Raw genomic sequence first — 22,171 nt, forward strand, 5'->3', positions numbered from 1 at the left:
ACTGCCTCTATTGTGTACAAGTCACATGGGAATAATGTAATAAGCAATTGCCAAAAAAATAGAGTTCATGGGTCAAAATTGTATTTTTTTATGCCAAAAATGATTAGGATCTAAAGTTAAAATCATGTTCCATGAAAATATTTTGACAATTTATTTTTGTCAATTAAATGTTTAAAAACATACTTTTAAAATTGTAATGTGCATTGCTAAGGACTTTTAGACAACTATAAATGTGATTTTCTTTGTTGCTTCAAATCATAGATTTTCAAATAATTGTCTCTTGGATAAATATTGTCATAACCTAATAAACCATCAAAAATAAAAACACCTCAACGCTTATATATTCAACTTCAAGATGAAAACTTTACTCTTCAGACTGGTTTTGTGGTCCAGGGTCACATATAAAGAAATATAGAGCTAATATTAAAATGACTCAAGCATTTCAATTTGATAAACACATTTTTCTTATTTGTTTCATTGAAAGCCTTTACCTCAGAATCTCCAGATGACAGTTTGGACTCTTCAGTCCTTCAGAGAGCAGCTTCACTCCTGAATCCTGCAGGTCATTGTTACTCAGGTCCAGCTCTCTCAGGATGTTTGAGTTTGAGGATTGTAAAACTGAAGACAAACTTTCACAAGACTGAGCAGTGAGATTGCATCCACATAACCTGAGTAAAGAACAAGACAAACAATTAGATTGAAAAGAAAATAAACAGCCTTCCTTTAGATTTTAAATGCCAGTTTCAGTAATTCAGTTCTGTATAAATAAAAAAAAAACAGTTAAAGGAAGAATGGATCCAACTGCAGCAGGTTTACTGCTGATCAGTAAATGCTGTGTAAATGTTATGAAATTTCATGAATTGGAAAACAGTACTGCCTGGCTAAATAAAAGTAAAGCTTGATTTACTTAGTCTGAAATAACTTTTCTAGTAGGTTAGTGACTTCCGAGGTTTTCTGCATTGTTGGCGTGCTAGGGTGAGTCAGATCAATGATCAATGGATGGAGCCGGGGGCACGATTTTGAGATCTTGACTTCTGGCCACCAAACTGGCTTAGCATGCTATTACTTAGGGAACGCATAAAAAATTACTCTTTTTGAGTCTATTGAGAAAATGGCTGCATTGAGGTAAGCAATCTACGGGGTAGCCTCTGACTAAGACCTGGACTAGCCCAGATGTGTCGTGAGTCTGTTCTGGCCAAACAAGGTCTCTAAGACTCCTAACTAACGAAAAGTCGAAAGTAGGAAGTATTATAGTTAATTAATGATTCGGATTCAATCATCAAACCTAGAGGGATCAGCAGTAACATTAAAATTAATATAGCCAAAATCACGAAAATTGGAGTCAGATCAAATTATATAACGTCAGAACTGAAATTAGGGAAATGAAAGATTAATTGATGTAAGTGATTTTGCAGAAGCGCTAGAAAGAGTCTAAACACATCCAGCCTTCAACCAGCCTCTGGATTCCGGCCGGTAGGTGGACCCTTACAAAACTCAAACTGATAAAACAGGATAAAAAGGAAATAGAGGTGGGTCTGAATAAAATACTATTCTCTGTACAAAATTAAATGTAATTAAAATGATTTTTTATAGAACTGTCATATAGACTGTATGGGTCAAAATTGTACATTTTTCTTTCATGCCAAAAATCATTAGGATCTTAAGTAAAGACTCATTAGACTAGTTACCACTCTTTATTTGCTTTAGTTAGACTCTAAATGCTTATATTCATGTCTATGAGTGTATCTCTATTTTGATATCTCCTAGAAGGTTCTTTCTTGGTATCAAAATGATTCTCTCGTTTTCCCTCAAATGATGATTTACCTCATAGAATCATGAAGTGCATCACACCAGTTTTCTTTCAGACGGATACTCTACAGATTCAACTCTTGATTCCAACCTTCTGGTAGTTACCTTCAAATAACTTTGTCATCTCACTATGGGCTTTCCTTCAAGAGGAACCAGAGTAAAATGTGCAGCTCACACCTAAAAAAGTTATTTTGCAGCAACAAAAACTAATGCAAGTAACTCTTATAACTAGCTGGATGCGTGTTTTTAAGTTTGAGCCCATTTTAAGGTGAATTTTAATTCTTTGATGATTCTCACTAGGTTGTGGTTAACTGATGGGTAATACTGCCATTTTTGGCTCCCCTCTCTCTCTTCCTTACTTTCATTTTTCCTATTTATATGTGTTTTAAGTTGTTGTCTGTTATCTATAGATATTAAATCCCTTATATTCACAATCAACTGTCTCTGGGTGGTGCTCACAATTTGAAGTCACTGAATGTTGACCCTTGCTACATGCTAAATTACTGCTAATACTGCAGGGTAAGAAAACTATTCTTCCTTGCCCTGGAAACTAACCTTTGCTAGAATTGATAAATAAATATATTGTCTGCTCGGTGGACAAACAGATGAAATAATTGGAACGTTCTTCTACAATTAATACTAAGATTGAATCCAAATATTTATTATTAATTATTACCAAGCTATAATTAATTATAAATATTCACCCTTTTTCAGCTAATTTGTTACATATGTAGAGCCCTACACAAATGTTTGGGTTGTTAAATTCATTGTTTGTTTAAAAGAGGGATAAAAGAGAAATTTGTTTGGTTACAATATGTTTTATGCTGATTTGTTTTTTTTTTTGTTTTGTTTGTTTTATATATGTTCCTTTAAGATTTCTCTAAAAGAGTGTAAACAGTATGTAATACAGAGAACTAAAACAAGGACTTTAATTTTGTTGTATTTTCTGCTAATATTATCTTGTCCTATGAGAACGAAGGATTTTGACCCCTTAAGTTCAAGGAGCGGGGTAAAAAGAAGAACGTGGTGCGTGCTACGCGGGTTTTTGATTGAGAGTCAGAGAAACGTGGTGTAAAGAAAAGTGTGTGAGCGAAAGAAGCTCATTGCATTACATTAATATACATTTTCAGTGACGGTCTAAGTGTAGAAACGTTTCTGTGACTATATTAAGTGAAGACGCATCACACATCACGCCGCTGCTCGTGCTGAAGAAAGTTTGCGCAGGCCGCATCTACACCCCAGCCTCGCGTGAGTTCTGCTTCGGCTAGGGAAGACTACAGAGTCGTCTTTCAGGAGACTGAGAGATCGTCGAGTCAGGGTCGCGAGGTGGAGGAGGATCTTCGTGGAGTTCGTTTGGCATGTTCGAGGAGGGAGAAGTTCATTGGATTCGCGCAACGTCATCGAGGATGTCGTCATGGAGGCTGTGCGTTTCATCTCATCATTCATCAAGGGTCCGCGATTATTATTCCATGAGTGAAATCTAGTTCCCTGGATTCATGAGTAATGTGTTACAGTTGTTTCATCACAAGAGCTCCAACTAGCGCGCCAACGGTGAACTGAAAATCCCAGCTGGGTAATATTGAGTTTTACAGGAACTTTGGGTTATTTTTATATTTTATTTTGTGTTTTCCAAATATTGTTGAAACTGTGTGAATTGAATGACTTGCTCACTCATGTGATTAAACAAAAGCTCCTGAGAAAAATGAAGTCACATTTATTAATCATCTTTAAGTGTGTGTGTTAAGTGTTTCTCAAGTTTAAAAAAGTCATACAGGTTATAGTTATCATACGTCTGACATTTCATACTGATATCTGAGACCCGAGTGGTATTTGAATGTTTATTTCTTGAGTTAATTTGTGAATCACTATTCACAGAGTAATTTAGATGTAACTCTCGCCTAGACATTTTTTTTTGTTTTCATTTGATTTAAAATTTTCCCTAGTCATTATCTGAGCCGTACAGCGGGAGAGGGCTACACATAGTTTTTGATTCGTAATAAGCATTGCTAAGAACGTTTATAAAACTATAAAGGTGATTTTCTTTTTTGATTTTGATTTTTTGGAACCTAAGATTTGCAGATATTTGTCTCTTGGAGAGACTCTTGGAAGTCTCTCTTGGAAATATTTGTCATCCTAATAAACCATCAAAAATAAACATATGAATGCTTTATTCAGCTTTAAGATTATGTAATAATCTTCATTTTGAAAACTTGACCCTTACAACTGTTTTCCTTTTGGTCCAGGATCACATATAAGTAAATATAGAGCCAGACTAGATCATTACATTAAAACAACATTGCAAGCTTTTCAATTTGATAAACACATTTTTCTTATTTTTTCATTGAAAGCCTTTACCTCAGAATCTCCAGATGACAGTTTGGACTCTTCAGTCCTTCAGAGAGCAGCTTCACTCCAGAATCCTGCAGGTCATTGTTACTCAGGTCCAGCTCTCTCAGGATGTTTGAGTTTGAGGATTGTAAAACTGAAGATAAACTTTTACAAGACTGAGCAGTGAGATTGCATCCACATAGCCTGAGTAAAGAACAAGACAAACTATTAGATTGAACAAAAAGTACTGAATGGAGTAGTCGTGTTTTAGCGAAGCTCCTCTATATATTTTATATTTTTCGGTCACTACTGTGATTACTCTGGGTTTCACTTGTATCTTTACATAACTTTGATTAGTAAAGGACTATACAATGACAAAACCTAACACCGAAATGGTGAACCATTGAATGATCCTCCTGCTCAGTCACCACTGGAGATGGCAGAACAGGCCTCATCTGTCTCTGAGTCTGGTTTCGAGTCTGAATCTAGCAGTATTCTTTTGACATTAAAGAATATGAGCAAAACGATGACAGACTGATTAGTTTTTTGTGGAAGCATCTTTGGTGTCCACTCAGGCATCTTTTTTGAGGCTCTGGGATAGAATCAATTGAGGTTGTAAATGCTACTGCAGATTTTGACCGTCTGCTCTGTCACATTGAGCAGAAGTGTGCGAAAATACAGTCAGAGAATGAAGCCCTTTGTCATAAAACAATTTATGGATTCATCACTTTCCAAAGAAGAAAAAATACTTCAACTGGTTCTTCAACAGTTTCCTTTTCACTACGAGGGCAGACCAATACACATCTTTCCAGATTTTCCGGCTGAAATTAGGGATGTTCGGAAGCATCTACAGAGTGCCAGTTTAAGGATCACCTACCCGGAGAAACTACGCTTCACCCACGGCACTACTGACAAGGTGTTTTCCTCAAGACCGTGAGACACTCACTGGGGTGCTGTCTTAAATATAACTCATATACAGTATATGCAGTGGTACGTGACTCCTACTCAGCAGTCGCTTAGAGTGACGCATTAGTTTGACTGTTTTTTGTTGTTTATGATATGTGTTCATGTGATTCACTCTCATCATTATACATCCCTGTACATTATACTGTACAGTTCTTTGATGCAACCTGTGTTGTTAAAAGCGCTATATAAATAAAAATGATTGATTGATTGATTGATTGGAGAGAGAGCTTCTGGGCTTTTCTCTTAAGCTGTAGTTTACTGTTCAGATGATCCGCAATCCCTCAGTGAATCTCAGGGGTGTGTATTCTCGCTTTGTTTGGGAAAGTGGGGCGGGGGTAGGAGGGTAATGTTCTTGGTTCTCTTTTTGTGCAAGTTCTTTTTTTTATTATTATTTATTATTATAAGCACTTTCCATGCTTGTTTTCAAAGGGTGTATATCTTTCATTTTCAACCTTTGTATGAATCCTAATTTACCTTCAAGAGGCAGTGGTCTTTACCAGCTGGAATGTGCGTAGCCTGGGTCATGTGCTTAAACGAGTTAAAGTATTGTCACATTTAAAATCACTATCTGCCAATGTTATGTACTTACAAGAGACACATATTAGGCCCACCAAAGAGAAGATGCTCAAATGCAGCTGGGTTGGTCGGGTTGATTTTTTCTTCGAAAATCATGTTTCTAACATCTGTAAAACTGCGTTTTTCCATCTTAAAAATATATCTAAATTACGACCTATGCTTTCAACCTCTAATACAGAAATATTAATTCATGCGTTTATGACCTCGAGGTTAGATTATTGTAATGCTTTATTGGGTGGATGTTCTGCACGCTTAATAAACAAACTTCAACTAGTCCAAAACGCAGCAGCCAGAGTCCTTACTAGAACTAGGAAGTATGATCATATTAGCCCGGTATCATCGGATAGATTTTAAAATCTTATTAATTACCTATAAAGCCCTGAATGGTTTAGCTCCTCAATACTTGAGCGAGCTCTTATCACATTATAGTCCTGCACGTCCGCTGCATTCTCAAAACTCTGGCCATTTGATAATACCTAGAATATCAAAATCAACTGTGGGCGCCAGATCCTCTTCCTATCTAGCACCTAAACTCTGGAACAATCTCCCTAACTCTGTTCGGGAAGCAGACACACTCTGCCAGTTTAAATCTAGATTAAAGACACATCTTTTTAACTTAGCCTACACATAACACACCAACACGCCTTTTATTATTCAAATCCGTTAAAGGATTTTTAGGCTGCATTACTTAGATTTGCTGGAACCGGGAACACTACTCCTACAATACAATGTACTTGTGACATCGTAAAAAGAATGGCATCTACGCTAATATTAGTCCTGTCTCTTTCTCAATCTGTTTTCACAGTTTGTAACCAGACTAGATGGTGGATCAGCAAACAGATTATGTTCATTAGACCAGAAAACCTAGATGCGCCCGTCGACAGATCACCAGATCCTGATGCACACACACATACACACACACACTAAGTCATTTACACTATCTGACACAGCTGCGTTTAAAAGTTTGGAAGTTAAGTGCTGGGCGTCCGGTCAGAGGAGAACTGACCCCAACTGAGTCTGGTTTCACCCAAGGTTTTTTTTTTCTCCATTCTGTATGCATGGGGTTTTGTTTCCTTGCCGCTGTCATGACATCTAGACTGGATTACTGTAATGCGCTGCTCGCTGGTTGTCCAGCATCTTCAATAAACAAGCTTCAGTTAGTGCAGAACGCAGCCGCTCGAGTTCTTACCAGGACAAGGAAATATGATCACATAACCCCAGTTTTATCCTCCCTGCACTGGCTGCCTGTTCATTTCCGAATTGATTATAAAGTACTGTTACTGACCTACAAGGCTCTAAATGGTTTAGCCCCCATTTATCTGACCAGCCTTCTGTCAAGCTACAACCCGTCACGCTCTTTAAGATCTCAAAACTCAGGGCTCCTGGTAGTTCCTCGATAGCAAAGTCTACTAAAGGTGGTCGAAACGTTTTCACATTTGGCACCCAAACTCTGGAATAACCTTCCTGCAAATGTTCGGGGATCAGACACACTCTCTCAGTTTAAGTCTAGGCTAAAGACATATCTTTTTAGCAAAGCATACTCGTAAAGATTAACATAAACCTATGCTACAGTACATTGTGATTCCCAATAGTATGAATGGCCGCTACTCTAATTATCCTTTTGTCTCCACCTCGGGATGTACATCCCAAGGCATCTAGTTACCGAGCCTCTCCAGTGGACCCAGTGAGGAGATGACCTTCCAGCGATGACGTCGAGGAAAACTCAACCTTCTGTCTGGACTAATTCTATCTTGAACTTTCTGCATTGTAATTCATCCTGCTGTTTTGTAACGCATCCTGTTGTGTAGTGACTTGCTTTTGTCTGTGGAATGATTTGCTTTTGTTATGTAATAATTTGCTTTTGTGAAGCTGCTTTGGAACAATAGCCATTGTAAAAAGCGCTATACAAATAAACTTGAATTGAATTGAATTGAATTGTCGCCTCTGGCTTGCTTGGTTGGGGACACTTAACTTCTAGTGATTTAAAATCGAATTGACTCTTTGGGAGGAGGGCCTCAGCAGGATTTGATCTTGTTCTATTTATTCTAGACATCAATTAATTCAGTTTAAAATGATGCATAGAGTGCATTATTCAAAATTAGAACTGCACAGATTTTTTCCTGCCATTTCTCCTATTTGTGACCGATGTAAATCTGCAGAAGACTCTTTGACATGTCCAATACTTTAAGATTTTTGGGGTGACATATTTCTCTGACATGTACATACATATATTTTACACTTTATTTTATTGTCATTATATATTGTTATTTTGATGTATTTGTTGTTGTAAGTATTTATTTTACATTCAACATTTAAATACATTTCTTTCTTTCTCCTCTGCACAGTCTTGGAATTTACCAGAATAACATTTCACTACAAGTTGTACTTCTACAAATTGTATGGGACAAATAAAATCTTGAATCTTGAATGGTTGTGTGTTTATACTTGGTCCTGAAGTCTGATTGCAAAAGTTAATGCATTGGTTGCATTTTTCTTTCTTTATCATGCACTGCTGGCATTCTGTTGATAAACTGTTTATGCAATTTGAAATAATTACTTGGCTGTTTATCATTAATACATTGTTTGCATTAGTTACTTAATGCATGCTCTAAAATTGCTAAATATCTACTGCTCTGTTAAAATGCTAAAGACAGATTAAAATAAAACAAATATTGAGTACTTAAAAAAATAAAAAGTATATATTTAATATTAAAGAGTTACGTGAAGTTAAATGTTGATAATTTGTTGATAATATTAGTTTCTAATTTTTAGTCATCTCTTTTTATGTTAGAAGAATGTTGATATATTTTCAGATGAATGTTATATTTTTCCTGCAAAACACCACAATAAATGGCACAAATATTGGCATAAATGTTGAAGAAAAAGAAATCTGAAAAAGTGCTGCGAAATTCTGGAGGAACTGTTACACAGATCACACAAAGACCTCATCGACTGGTTTAGTGAGTCTCCCAAAACTCTCCTGTTCACTGCCAGAAATGTGATCATTCACATTAATTTTAGTAAAAACAAGCTATATCATGAACATGTTTTTAAAGTGTATTGATCTTCAGTGTTACTTACCGAACTGATCTGGATTCTTTAACCACAGGTAACAGATACTGAAGAACTTTATCTCCTGTATCTCGTTTCCCAATAAACTGTTTTAGATCAAAAACATCCATCTTCTGCTCTGATGTCAGCAACACATAAATCAGAGCTGACCACTGTGAAGAGGAGAGTTTGGTTTCTCTTATTTTTCCAGATTTCAGATAACCCTGGATCTCCTGCATCAGTGAATCATCACCCAGTTCATTCAGACAATGGAACAGATTGATGGATTTCTCTGAATTTCTCTGATTCTCCCTGATCTTCTGTTTGATGAACTGAACTGTTTCCTCTTTGTTGTAGGAGCAGCTTCCTGTCTGTGTCAGTAGTTTTCTTAAGAGAGTCTGATTGGACTCCACTGAGAGACCCAGAAGAAACCGCAGGAAAAGATCCAGGTGTCCATTCTTACTCTTTAGAGCCTCGTTCACAGCTCTCTGATGCAGCTCAGATAGTGAATTATATTTATTCTGGTAAAATATCTTGGACAATAGACTGTGTTTGGTTTGGTTGAAAACATTTCTCTTCTTGTTTGTAGAAGAGAGATGCACATATAGAGCTGCTAGATGTTCCTGAAGGCTCAGATGAATGAAGCAGAAGACTTTCCCCTGAAACAAGCCCAGCTCCTCTCTGAAGATCTGAGTGCACAGTCCTGAATAAACTGATGCTTCTGTCTCATCAATACCACACTCTCTCAGGTCTTCATCATAGAAGATCAGGTTTCCTTTCACTAGCTGCTGGAAAGCCAGTTTCCCCAGTTTGAGGATCATGTTTTCATCTGTCACATTCTTCTCATAGTCTTTCTCATGTTTGATGTTGGTCTGAAGGATCAGGAAGTGTGTGTACATTTGAGTGAGAGTCTTAGGAATCTCTCCAGTCTCTGCTCGACTCAAGATCTTCTCAAGAACAGTGGCTGAGATCCAGCAGAAGACTGGGATGTGACACATGATGAAGAGGCTCCTGGAGGACTTCAGGTGTGAGATGATCCTGTCGGCCAGACTCTGATCACTGATCCTCTTCCTGAAGTATTCCTCCTTCTGTGGCTCATTGAAGCCTCGTACCTCTGTCACTCGATGGACGCACTCAGAGGGGACAAGATCAGTTGCTGCTGGTCTGGAGGTGATCCAGATGAGAGCAGAGGGAAGCAGATTCCCCACAATCAGGTTCATCAGCAGCACATCCACTGAGGCTGACTCAGATATATTACGCAGTTTCACTTTGCTCTTGAAGTCCAGAGACAGACGACACTCGTCCAGACCATCAAAGATGAACAACACTTTATATTCATCGCTGGATATTTCCATTTCTTTAGTTTCAGGGAAAAAGTCGTTAAGAAGATCTAAAAGACTGAGTGTTTTGTCCTTCATCAAGTTGATTTCTCTGAAAGGAAGTGGAAATATGAGCTGGACGTCCTGATTCTCTTTCCCTTCGGCCCAGTCCAGGATGAACTTCTGCACAGAGACTGTTTTTCCAATGCCAGCGACTCCCTTTGTCAGCACAGTTCTGATGTCTTTGTCTTGTCCAGGTAAAGGTCTGAAGATGTCACTGCATTTGATGGCTGTGTCCTCTGTTGCTTCTCTCCTGGATTGTGTCTCAATCTGTCTCACCTCATGCTCATTATTGATCTCTCCTCTCTCACTCTCTGTGATGTAGAGCTCTGTGTAGATCTCATTCAGCAGTGTTGGGTTTCTCTGCGTCGCTGTTCCCTCACACAGACACTCAAACTTCTTCAGCAGATTTGATCTAAGTTTGTCGAGGACTCTTCTCTTAAAATCTAAAGACTGAATCACAGATGTCTCTCTCTTCATAGACACACAGCTGGACTCTTCTTCTGATCTTTTCTGATGAACTGAACTAAAACAGAAAAAAGAGAGATATTCAACATTTCATACAGTGTATGTACAAAAACTATTGACTTAAATTTAATAAAATATGATAATATAAATTGTAAATCAAAACATCATATAATTGTCATACCTGAGTCCAGGCTGTGAATCTTCACTCTTAAACTCTATTGGCCGATCCATAGACCAGTCACTCTTCATAGACACACAGCTGGGCTCTGCTTCTGATCTCTTCTGATGAACTGAGCTGAAACAGAACAGATGTTATACTTTATAATCAGAATCATCTTAATATATTACAAGATCATTTTATTATACTTAAAAATATTTGTATATAAAATAAATTATAATAAATAAACTTGTAAATGTTCATGGTTTTATTTCTATAAGAGAAAAGCTTTATTGTGTTCCTCAAAGTACCTGCAGGCTGGAGAATACTCTTCATCTCGAGATGTTTGTGTTTCATTCATGATGGATCTGAACAGTTTGATCTTCAACACTGACTCTAAATGGAAATAACAAACAATCACAAAAACTACAGTAACTAAATAAACAGTTCATATTGTTATAAGTCATTTTATTAAACATTTAAGTTGTTCTGTTTTATAAAGAATCAATTGGTATGTCTCTCTGAAATGAAATAACATTAACAAATCACTTTTCTATTATTCTCATGTCGTTCATCTCATATTCAGACGACGGTGATTAAATTGCTGTGATTCACTAGTTATGTCAATAATGATTATTAATAGTTAATTTCAGCTTGATCGTATTTAATATAAAAATATACTAAAACTCTGAGTTTGATGGCTGTTAGCTTTGATTTATACAAATGAAATTTCCATTAGATAATTATGAATTTTACAACGTCGCAAACTAAGAAAAGTCAGTGTTACAATGATATGAGTTTATCTATTAATAAATGTAGAAGTGAATCTGGCTCAAGATTATATAATAACCTGATATTAAATAAAAAAGAAGTGAGAATGCACAAGTAATATATATATATATATACAGTATATATATATATATATATATATATATATATATATATATATACAGTATATATATATATATATATATATATATATATATATATATATATATATATAGTATATATATATATATATATATATATATATATATATATATATATATATATATATATATATATATATATTGTAGGGTTTTCACACCTAATTTTAATTATGATAATTATGAATTGTCATTTGAATCAGCTCTCAATTCAAGTTTGGGGAATTGAATCTGAAAAGATTCACGTTGGTATGCAATTCAAGTATACCTTTAAATCACCTAATACGTCCAGCGTTTTAGGGCAATTTAAATGTATGTTACCAATATGAATTTACTCTGTGATCAGCAAAATAAATCAATTGGACTTGTTTACTCGTTTATCTGATCTTCGCTTTACCTCGAGCAGGTAACAACGGATCTGGGCATGAGTTTGACTTTCCAGTTACATAACACACAAACAAGAATTCGTAATAATGAAACACAATTTATTAAACAGTACCTACTATTTGACAAGACTACACTGAGAAGACTAAACATAAACACACACACACACACACACACACATGCATTCATACACACATTCACGGGTTGGAAAGTAAATGGATAATTGTCTGTCCAAAGTCTGTTAGCTAGTTCTGAGATCGCACTAAGAGCACCAACAAAGCAAAGTTAGGTTTAGCCTCGCTTATATGTGTCTGCGCCAATTCAGTAGAGACGGAAAGGTAGTTTTACCACTCGGCGTGTCTGGGGAAATCCCTGGGCAGGCTCGTCCGTGGGATGACGTGGTCGGGCTTTCCCGGGCCGTTTGAATGAAGTCTCTCTAGCTTGGTGGTTCGCTTTGGATGAACCGGGTTGGTTATGGAAAGGGCAGTGAGTGTCCGTGGAGTGATGTGACGGAGCGGACCGGAGTCGAGGGTATCGGGTCGTTCTAGTTCGGAGTCTTCTGACTTCTCCAAGTTCCGAAGTTTCTCTGTTTCCGTGGCGATTCCTGCAGCGACCGAATTCCTCCCGGTGGTTCCGAAGAGTTCTTCTCGACTCGACTCCGACTCCGATTCTTCTCGTTCTCAACTCAACTCAGCTCAGAGAGCTCTGTTCCTGCGTTTTGAGGTGCAAGTTTTGGGCCGTGCCCTGGGCAGTTGTCCAATCCCGAGGTCGAAGGCGTGTCCACGCCTGCTTTCGACTCCGGGTTCGTGCATACTTTATCCCAGTTAGAATTGACATTCTGCACTTCTGTTCCTTATCAAAAGCTTATAAGTGGAATACACTGTTGTGCATTGCACAAACACACATATTCATTCACCACGATATTGGAAACATCGTAAGCTTCAATTTGATATCAAACATGCATTATCTAGCGCTTATGGAACGCTCTCTGTTAGAGGATTATTTAAAGAGTATATAGCGGTTCCTACATACATCCCAAAACATTTATGAAGCAGTTATTTACAGATGAACCTTTATTTGTTTGAAAGGAAAGCATTTAGATTGTTCGTTTAGTAGTTTTATGTGTGTCCTGGCAGTTCCTTTATTGTAAAAGGAAAAAGCGAAAAGGAAAAAGGTGCGCTTTTAAGGAATGTATGTTGGGACAGAGCAAACCTCCTTGGGGGGGTTGAAAGTGTGAGGCTGTCCTGACCACGTTGATTCACCGCGAGTCTTATCACCTTTGACTCGGTGGCTTGGTAGAACTGGTCCCAGGTCAGTGCACAGAACGGGTTATTGCGCTGTCGACCAGATGTTGCGTTTTCAATCATCCCAATCTTGACGTGGGTACTCTCGGATTGGCCGAGCTCCCTGCAGCGACAGTCCCTTGAGAGTGTTTGGTAGACTTTGCAGCGCTCTGCATCGCTCGGCTGACCATCTTGATTGCCTTTATGGTCCGGGGTGCGGAGGATGCGCGATTTTACGACCTGGTTCTAGAGCGATTCCCCCTTTTATGGTTCGTGTCTGTTCATCGAGGCCCCACATCCCCCTTTTGCGCGATGAGGTTCCCGTTGCGAACGTCATCGGGCACTGGAACAATGGACAGAGAGAACAGACATCCACAAACAACATTTCCATCGCTAACTGAACTGTGGTGCAGAGATTTGGAATTTGGGCAGATCGGGTGAGAAACTTGGTACGACATTTGCGCTCAATCTATGGACTTGATGGGGAGTCAATCTTATTGTCAGGACCTGATGTGAGGGAATGGTTAAGGGTGTTCCTGAAAAAGGGCCTAGAGGGGAAAAGGGAAACAGAGAGAGAAAGAGAAGGGAAAAGACAACACAGAAGGGACACAAGGACATTGAGTGAGGTTAGGACAACAAACAATGGTCACATGTGTGGAGAAACTCCTTGTTACTAGAGTGTTGGTTCTAGCAGTGCGGTGAAGGAGCGTGTAGGTGTTGTGTTTGAAAACCTGGCTATGTGTTTCCCTAGTGTGTGGGGAATTACATCAGTGAGGTGCGCTAGTCGGTCCGTGTCAGTGGGTTTGGTCTTCCCCTTTTCTTGTCTCTTGGAGCCCTGGTGCCTCTTTATCTGGTTCCGGTGTACCCATCGCAGGGCTGGCTCGCTGCGCCCCTGTCGAATTTTGATTCGGTAGGCAACAGGTGACAGTTTGTCTACGATTTCGTGGGGTCCCGTCCAGTGAGGTAGGAACTTCTTTGACAATCGATGAGAGGTGTTTGGCCGTGGTTGGGCGAAACTGTAATACCACACTTTGTCTCCGACCTCAAGTTCCTGATATGAGGCTTTCCTGTCGTAGTAAGCCTTACGACCTTCCGCGCTGCTTTGGAGTTGTTGCTGTGCAAAGGCGAAAGTCGTTCTCAGGTGCTGATGCAACTCTTCTAGGTACTGATGCGTGGTGTAGGCAGTGACGGGGTTCATGTCACCGGTTGGTACAGCAGGTGTAAGGGTAGTGTCATGCGCCTCCCGTCATCATTTCGAATGGGGTACTCCGGTGGACCGGTGAGGAGTGGACCTGATGGCCATTAGTACCAGGGGAAGTTTGACATCCCAATCCTTCTGATTGGCGGACACGTACTTCTTCAGCATGCTGACCACTGTCTTGTTGGCACGTTCCACCTGTCCGGAAGAGATTGGGTGGTGGCTTATGTGCAGCTTGGCTTGCACACCCAGGAGTTTCCACATTTCTTGCATGACCTCAGCGGTGAAGTGAGTTCCTCGGTCTGAATTGACACTCAAGGGCATTCCAAATCTTTTGAGAATATGGTTCATCAAGAGGTAGGCTGTTGTTTCTGCCGTGTCATTCGGAGCTGGGAGGCACTCTATCCACTTTGTGAATTCGCAGACCACGTTGAGGAAGTACTTGTTACCTCGTGTTGACCATGGCAGGGGTCCTACCCAGTCTATTTGGAGGTCTGACCATGGGAAGGCCATTCCTTTCCTTTGCAGTGGTGCGCGGTGATTTGCATTCGCCGGTTGAAACTGGCAACAGACCAGGCATCCTTTCACGTATTCCGCCACGTCTTGCTGCATGCCAGGCCAGAATACAACCTGTTTGAGTGTCTCATAGGTGGCCTTGGCGCCATGGTGTCCAGCGCATGGTGCATCGTGGGCGTATGTCAACATTATCCCCCTTTAGCTCTGAGGCACTACGAGCCGTGGCGTAGCGAGTGGCTCAGGGACATACGTGAGAACGCCGTCTTTGAGATGCAGCATGTGCTTGATGGAGTGCAGGTGGCGGAGGTCAGAGGAGGTGGCTAGGTCGAAGGCAGAAACGTGGGCGGTAGCTGGGTCAGAAATGTGTGCGGTGATGGTTTGAAGTGCTGGATCCGATGCTGGAAGGGTACTGAGATCGTCAGCAGCAAACTGTGGTGAGATGGAGATACGGGAGGAGGTGGGGTTCGCAACGCCAGTGGCGTGTTGGCAGCGGGTGATGGCTGCCACAGCTGGGTCGGGTGGGTGGGAATGGAACGTCCAAGACTCTCCATGTAATGCACCTGCTTTAGCGAGGGCATCTGTTTGGTCATTGAAGTCTTTGTCTTGGTTCTTGCTGCTTGGACTTGAAATTGCTTGTGACCTTGACATTGCCTCGGCGGTCTGTAAACGGGCAGTGGTGTCTGTGGCTTGGCACTGCAGCTCCTGAACGTTTACTGACTGGAAGGGCAGAGGTTCACGGACTTGTGTCCACAACTTCAAGTGCTTAAAGTCTATTAGTGGCTTAAAGCGATTAAGCAGGTCCTTTCCGATTAGCAGTGGGTAAGTCTTTAGGGGTGAGATGTAGACTGGGTGGATGAGGTTCATCGGACCCACAGTTAGGTGGATTGGGGCCACTTGTGTCAGTTGTAGACCCGTGTGGGAGTATGCTTGAAGGTTCAGCTCACATCTTTGAAGTTTGAGGGGGCCATTTAATGTCTTTGCTCCTTCCTGGATTTTTCCGAGGAGTTCTGCTGACATTAGTGTGATGTCAGCTCCTGTGTCCAGAAGGGCTTCGACCCTGATGTGGCGTTCGATGATGATGGAGAGGTAAAACTTTCTTGCTATACCTCTCTCAATGAGATCACCCAGGAGTTGAGGGACTGGAGTTTGGGATGAGATGGGGAGGATATCAGGGCTGATCTGCAGTCCTTCGGACGAGTGGCAGACGACCAGGACAGCACTTTCAGGAACCAGAGTGGTTTCAGCGGCAGGTGTTTGTTGGATGATGCCGTGGTTTGAAGCATCATATGGTGAGTTAGGGGCTAACTCGATTGCTGGGGTTTCAGGTAGGATTTCTCGTCCATCTGAAGTTATGGTCATTATGGTTCTTTGAGTGTGCGGGGAGGAAGTGCTATTCTCTGTGTCTGGTTGGGTCGGGTGGTCGCTGCTGTCTCGTCCGGCTGCCAGTCAGGCTGAATCCGGCTTCTCTTTCTTTTCCCACTTCCAATCTTCCTTCGTTTGCTGGAAAAACTCTCTCATCATGCTCTTCATCAGTTCTTGTGAGTAAAAAAACGGTGATGCCTTTTGCTCTTGTGTGGATTCAGTTTGAAAGTTCTTTCGTTGATTCCTTGGGCTGGTTGCTCCAGGGTGTGTTTGTGCTCTTCCCGTGGAGGTTCCGTTGCCATCCCAGGAGCTCTTCCCCCTTTGGTTTCTAAAGGAGGTTGACTGATTCCATGATCTCTCCCACTGACCTTCCTGCGGTCTTGAACTGTCCCATGACTTTTCCCAGTGGCGTCCAGGCGAGCGCTGTCGTTCACGTGGTCCCTCCCAGCGGCCGTTTCTCTGCTTGGGTCTGGTACCTGCGTGGAAGTCTTGCTCTCTGTTGGACGCGTTCCACTCTTTTCTTGACGGCTTGAAGCTGTTTTGATGTTGGGTGCCCTCTAGAGGCAGTCCGTGACTTTGTGTGTTGAAGTCGAGGACCGTCGGAGCTTTAGCGCCTTTCTCTGCAGCCATCTTTTGTTTGCTGTAGGCTTTGTGTGCCAAGTTGCGCAGCTGCTGAATGGTCATTGTGCGTGGACATGCTAGCACGCCTAGATGGTGGCTTACCCCAGGATGTAGGTTCCTGAGGAAGAGAGTCTTAAAGTTCATGTCTTGTTCCATTTCGGGCTCGTTGCGAGTTCCGAAGTATGCTCTCCTGAGTCGGCTGTAGTAGGCTTGTGGAGACTCATGACGGCCTTGTCTGATCTCCAGGGCGGCTACTAGTCCTTGTTCTGACTCGGGGTCGTCAAATTCCTTGATGAGAGCCTCTCGGAGCAGGTGGTAATCAGCCTTTGTCTGGGCTGGTTGCCGGTCCAGGAAGCTGCGTACATCAGGGCTTGATGTTGCTCGCAGTAAATAGAGTCTATCTTTATCAGTGACGTGAGGTCTTACTTCCAGATGGAATTCGACGTCCTGTAGATAGGTTTGAATGTCTGGACTACCTGGCACACTTGGGGTGAACTTGACGATGTTCCTGGCGATCTTGTCGAGGTCTTTTAGGTCCAGGCCGTGTGATGCTCTTTGGCTGGCTGGGCCCGTTTCTCTTGGCCTTCTCGCGAGGTATGTCTCTTCAGAGGGAGCTGGTGAGTGTTTCAGCATCGCCTCTTTCCCCCTTTGTTCACTTGCCTGTACAAGAACAGGAGACCCGGTCCTACTTGGCAGGGGTGACTTTGGTGCCTCTCGTGTCCTCGGTGGCTCAGCGCGCAGGTCGTAGGCGTGTCAGTTCCTCCTTGACACTGTCGGATTCCTCTTTGACGTAGTCCAGCTGTTGTTCTAGGCGGCTGATCTCATTCCTTGACTGGTTCAAGTGAGTCTCGAGGGCTTTGATTCTGCCGGCCTTGTCTCTAATGTCAGTCTTTGCCTTCTCCAGTAGCTGTTCTGCGTACTGGAGGTTGTTGGCAGCATTGTCAAAGTCTCTTTTGGTTTGTTTCACCTCTTGTGTGGAAGCTGCTAGCAAGGCTTTGAGCGTGGTGATCTCCTCTGGGTCCTTTCTCTCCTCATCCAGCTTTTCCTGTTGTTCCTGAGCCTCCAGTTCCAGCTGTTTGATGCGTCGCTGTGCGCATGTCAGAGATCGGCGGCGTGCCTGTCACTCAGTTTGAGGGTAGCGATGAGGGTGTGACTTAGGGAGCAGGTGATCTTTGCTAGCTCTTTGTTGTTGTAGCCTTGGCTTGGGTCCTGTTTCATTAGACTTGTTAGGTTGTCATCCAGCTGTTCCTGGGTCTGATGCTTTAGTGTTTCCGCGGCCTTGGGTAGGAGGCTGCTGGTTGCAACACTTAGCCATGTTTCCAGGTCTTCCCAGTGACCAACGTTGTCTGCTGTGTGAGACATGTTTTGGTGCGGCGAGGGGGATTTGGAAACGTGACTGACACAGACCTGGAAGAAAATAACAACCAAACAAGGCAGAACAGACAACAGCAAGGAAAGACAGAGGTGTAGATGTGTGGTGTCAGTTGATGCTAAATGTGAGGTGTCAGGTGGGCGTGGTTCTCTGTAACTGTGATCCTCTGGTGGGTGTGCTTCTAACTGGCGTTTCTGGGGAGACAATTAGTAAACACACACAGGACGACAGAGAACAGAAGACAACACAGAACAGGAAGAAGGGATAGCTGGGCGTTTCGTTCTCCTGTAACAGGCGGTCCTTCCTTCTTTTCTTCTCCTTTTTTTTTGTTTTGGAGAACTGGAGGAGGACTGCGCTTGCGCACTTTGAAGTTAACTCGGAAACGGCGTCCTAGGACTTCCGCGTCGTTGCTATGGATACGTGCAATTCGCTATTATACGAGTTCGGCCCACCCGAAATAGCGGCGCATTTCGCAACGAGTAAACTCGATCAGCTTCGTCTAGCACTGACAACTTCACTTGCTAAAAGTGAGGCACTTTTACATACATATACTGCAATTAAACAATGACGTCATCGGACCGCGGCGGGTCTGCACAGTTTATTCACTTGATCAAGAATTTTCTTCTCCCATATAACTTCCGCGTTCTGACGCTCTCTGCGTTACGCTCGGTTTCACTTCTTCCAGTGACTAAATGGCCAAGGATTACTTAGTTAGCTACTTCTAAGCTTTTGCCAGGGAGGAAATAGATTCATATGACAGTGGAACTCGCACTGTCATAGATCAACAAAGGCCTTATGGAAAATAAACAAGGAACACGCTTGCTTTTTCCCTCAACGCGCTCTAACGCGGATCTGTCTCTATGGACAAATATTACAATTACTGCAGTTTTCAAAGTCTTCACAAATCACACGCACTTTTACGTGTTCGCATGTCAAAATAGAGGTACGAAATAACAGCAATCTGTCTCTGTGTCTTAATCTATTCTTCCGGATAAAATAGAAAAACCACGAAATCACGACTCACAAATTTATGAATTATGAACTGAAAATCAAATCTTGCCCGCCTTGATTCTCCACCATTATATGTAGGGTTTTCAAGGGAAATGGATAAATGTCTGTCCAAAGTCTGTTAGCTAGTTCTGAGATCGCACTAAGAGCACCAACAAAGCAAAGTTAGGTTTAGCCTCGCTTATATGTGTCTGCGCCAATTCAGTAGAGACGGAAAGGTAGTTTTACCACTCGGCGTGTCTGGGGAAATCCCGGCGTGCTGATTGGGCAGGCTCGTCCGTGGGATGACGTGGTCGGGCTTTCCCGGGCCGTTTGAATGAAGTCTCTCTAGCTTGGTGGTTCGCTTTGGATGAACCGGGTTGGTTATGGAAAGGGCAGTGAGTGTCCGTGGAGTGATGTGACGGAGCGGACCGGAGTCGAGGGTATCGGGTCGTTCTAGTTCGAGTCTTCTGACTTCTCCAAGTTCCGGTTTCTCTGTTTCCGTGGCGATTCCTGCAGCGACCAATTCCCCCCGGTGGTTCGAAGAGTTCTTCTCGACTCGACTCCGACTCCGATTCTTCTCGTTCTCAACTCAACTCAGCTCAGAGAGCTCTGTTCCTGCGTTTTGAGGTGCAAGTTTTGGGCCGTGCCCTGGGCAGTTGTCCAATCCCGAGGTCGAAGGGGCATGTCCACGCCTGCTTTCGACTCCGGGTTCGTGCATACTTTATCCCAGTTAGAATTGACATTCTGCACTTCTGTTCCTTATCAAAAGCTTATAAGTGGAATACACTGTTGTGCATTGCACAAACACACATATTCATTCACCACGATATTGGAAACATCGTAAGCTTCAATTTGATATCAAACATGCATTATCTAGCGCTTATGGAACGCTCTCTGTTAGAGGATTATTTAAAGAGTATATAGCGATTCCTACATACATCCCAAAACATTTATGAAGCAGTTATTTACAGATGAACCTTTATTTGTTTGAAAGGAAAGCATTTAGATTGTTCGTTTAGTAGTTTTATGTGTGTCCTGGCAGTTCCTTTATTGTAAAAGGAAAAAGCGAAAAGGAAAAAGGCGCGCTTTTAAGGAATGTATGTTGGGACAGAGCAAACCTCCTTGGGGGGTTTGAAAGTGTGAGGCTGTCCTGACCACGTTGATTCACCGCGGGAGTCTTATCACCTTTTGACTCGGTGGCTTGGTAGAAATGGTCCCAGGTCAGTGCACAGAACGGGTTATCGCGCTGTCGACCAGATGTTGCGTTTTCAATCATCCCAATCTTGACGTGGGTACTCTCGGATTGGCCGAGCTCCCTGCAGCGACAGTCCCTTGAGAGTGTTTGGTAGACTTTGCGGCGCTCTGCATCGCTCGGCTGACCATCTTGATTGTCTTTATGGTCCGGGGTGCGGAGGATGCGCGATTTTACGACCTGGTTCTAGAGCGATTCCCCTTTTATGGTTCGTGTCTGTTCATCGAGGCCCCACAATATATATATATATATATATATATATATATATATATATATATATATATATAATTTTGTTAATTTTGTTTGTAATTAATTCATAAACTGTATTGTGTATTTATTTGTATTTAAAATGTATTCTATAGTGCTGCTCAATATGTCTTAAAATTGCCCCTGGGGACAAATAAAGTTTTTTTAAATTGAAATTGAAATTGAAATTGAAATATATATATATATATATATATATATATATATATATATATATATATATATATATATATATATATTTATTCATTACATTTCTTACAGTGTAAGTTTAGCACAACCTTATTACACTTTTTACATGCAATTATAAAAAAGTTGTAAAAGTTTGTTCATATTTGATCATGTTTCATGAGTGTTTCATGATTAAGACAGTATTTAATCTTTACTTACATGAATAAGGAAGTGTCTTTCTGCTCCACAGCTGAAGACTTGCTTTGATCAAAACGTTCAGTTTCTAGACAACTTCTCAAAATGTCTTTGTTTTCTCTTTATGTTCATGTATGTCCCCGCATAAACATTAAAATGATGATTTGGTTAATGATGGCTTTTCGATCAGAAAAAACGATCAGGTGTAAACGTCACATGTAAAGTACAAGGTGCATAACATCAAAGTATCGCGAGATCGACTGACGGTTCCGTGTTCTCTTTACTTTCGCTCTCGCGGTACTTTGATTTGTACTTTGAACGAGGTCATTCAACGAACACACACCTAAGCACTTTATTTTTCAACGCGGAAGTAAATACGAGGACGTCCTTACTTCTAATGTGTTAAACTTCCGTTTCACGAGCAGCTAGTGGAAACAAACACAGACCACTGTATCTGTGTCCCAAACTGAAGCGCGTGAAGCTCGAAGCCACGCCTCCTCGGGATTTCCTCAGGTGTTCTAGATTACCGCTCCTGTCGCATAGCAACGGAGAGCTGACGTCCTACAGGATAGGAGGAGCCAGAGTCGATCACTTTCACTTTCATGTTTCACGTCACAATGGAGTCGGGCTCGAGACTGGTTTAATCCCCGGATGACGACTTTAATGCAGGTATCGGCTTGGATCTTGATTGAATGCAATGATCCATTAAAAAAAAAAAAAAACTATAAAAAAACATACAATACACACACAGTAGATCAAATGCTGAATAATATCTAAGGCCTTTTCTCTATCAAATATAAAGTACTAGTTTTTCTTCAGTTTTGTTCTCAGAGTCATTGTTGTCGATTAAACTCAACATTATATGAAGTATAAATATAAGTTAAATATAACAACCCTGAACATAAT

The 22,171-nt window shown here is 41.4% G+C and overlaps 1 protein-coding gene and 1 pseudogene across 1 annotated transcript; both read right to left on the reverse strand.

The window, feature by feature from the left end:
* Positions 1–505: 505 nt before the first annotated feature.
* On the reverse strand, positions 506–21,871 carry LOC122332495 (NACHT, LRR and PYD domains-containing protein 3-like; the record flags this gene model as incomplete). The annotated part of the gene is made up of 6 exons (XM_043229815.1): positions 21,290–21,871; positions 11,046–11,130; positions 10,759–10,872; positions 8,761–10,635; positions 4,165–4,341; positions 506–668 (listed from the first exon to the last, which is right to left on the reverse strand). Coding segments are annotated over exons 2-6 (2,379 nt in total), but the record flags the coding sequence as incomplete, so codon positions are not given.
* Positions 16,488–18,679, reverse strand: LOC122332496 (annotated as a pseudogene).
* Positions 21,872–22,171: the final 300 nt, after the last annotated feature.

This window comes from Puntigrus tetrazona, unplaced genomic scaffold (genome assembly GCF_018831695.1).
Source record: "Puntigrus tetrazona isolate hp1 unplaced genomic scaffold, ASM1883169v1 S000000095, whole genome shotgun sequence".
In the NCBI taxonomy this organism is placed as follows: Eukaryota; Metazoa; Chordata; class Actinopteri; order Cypriniformes; family Cyprinidae; genus Puntigrus; species Puntigrus tetrazona.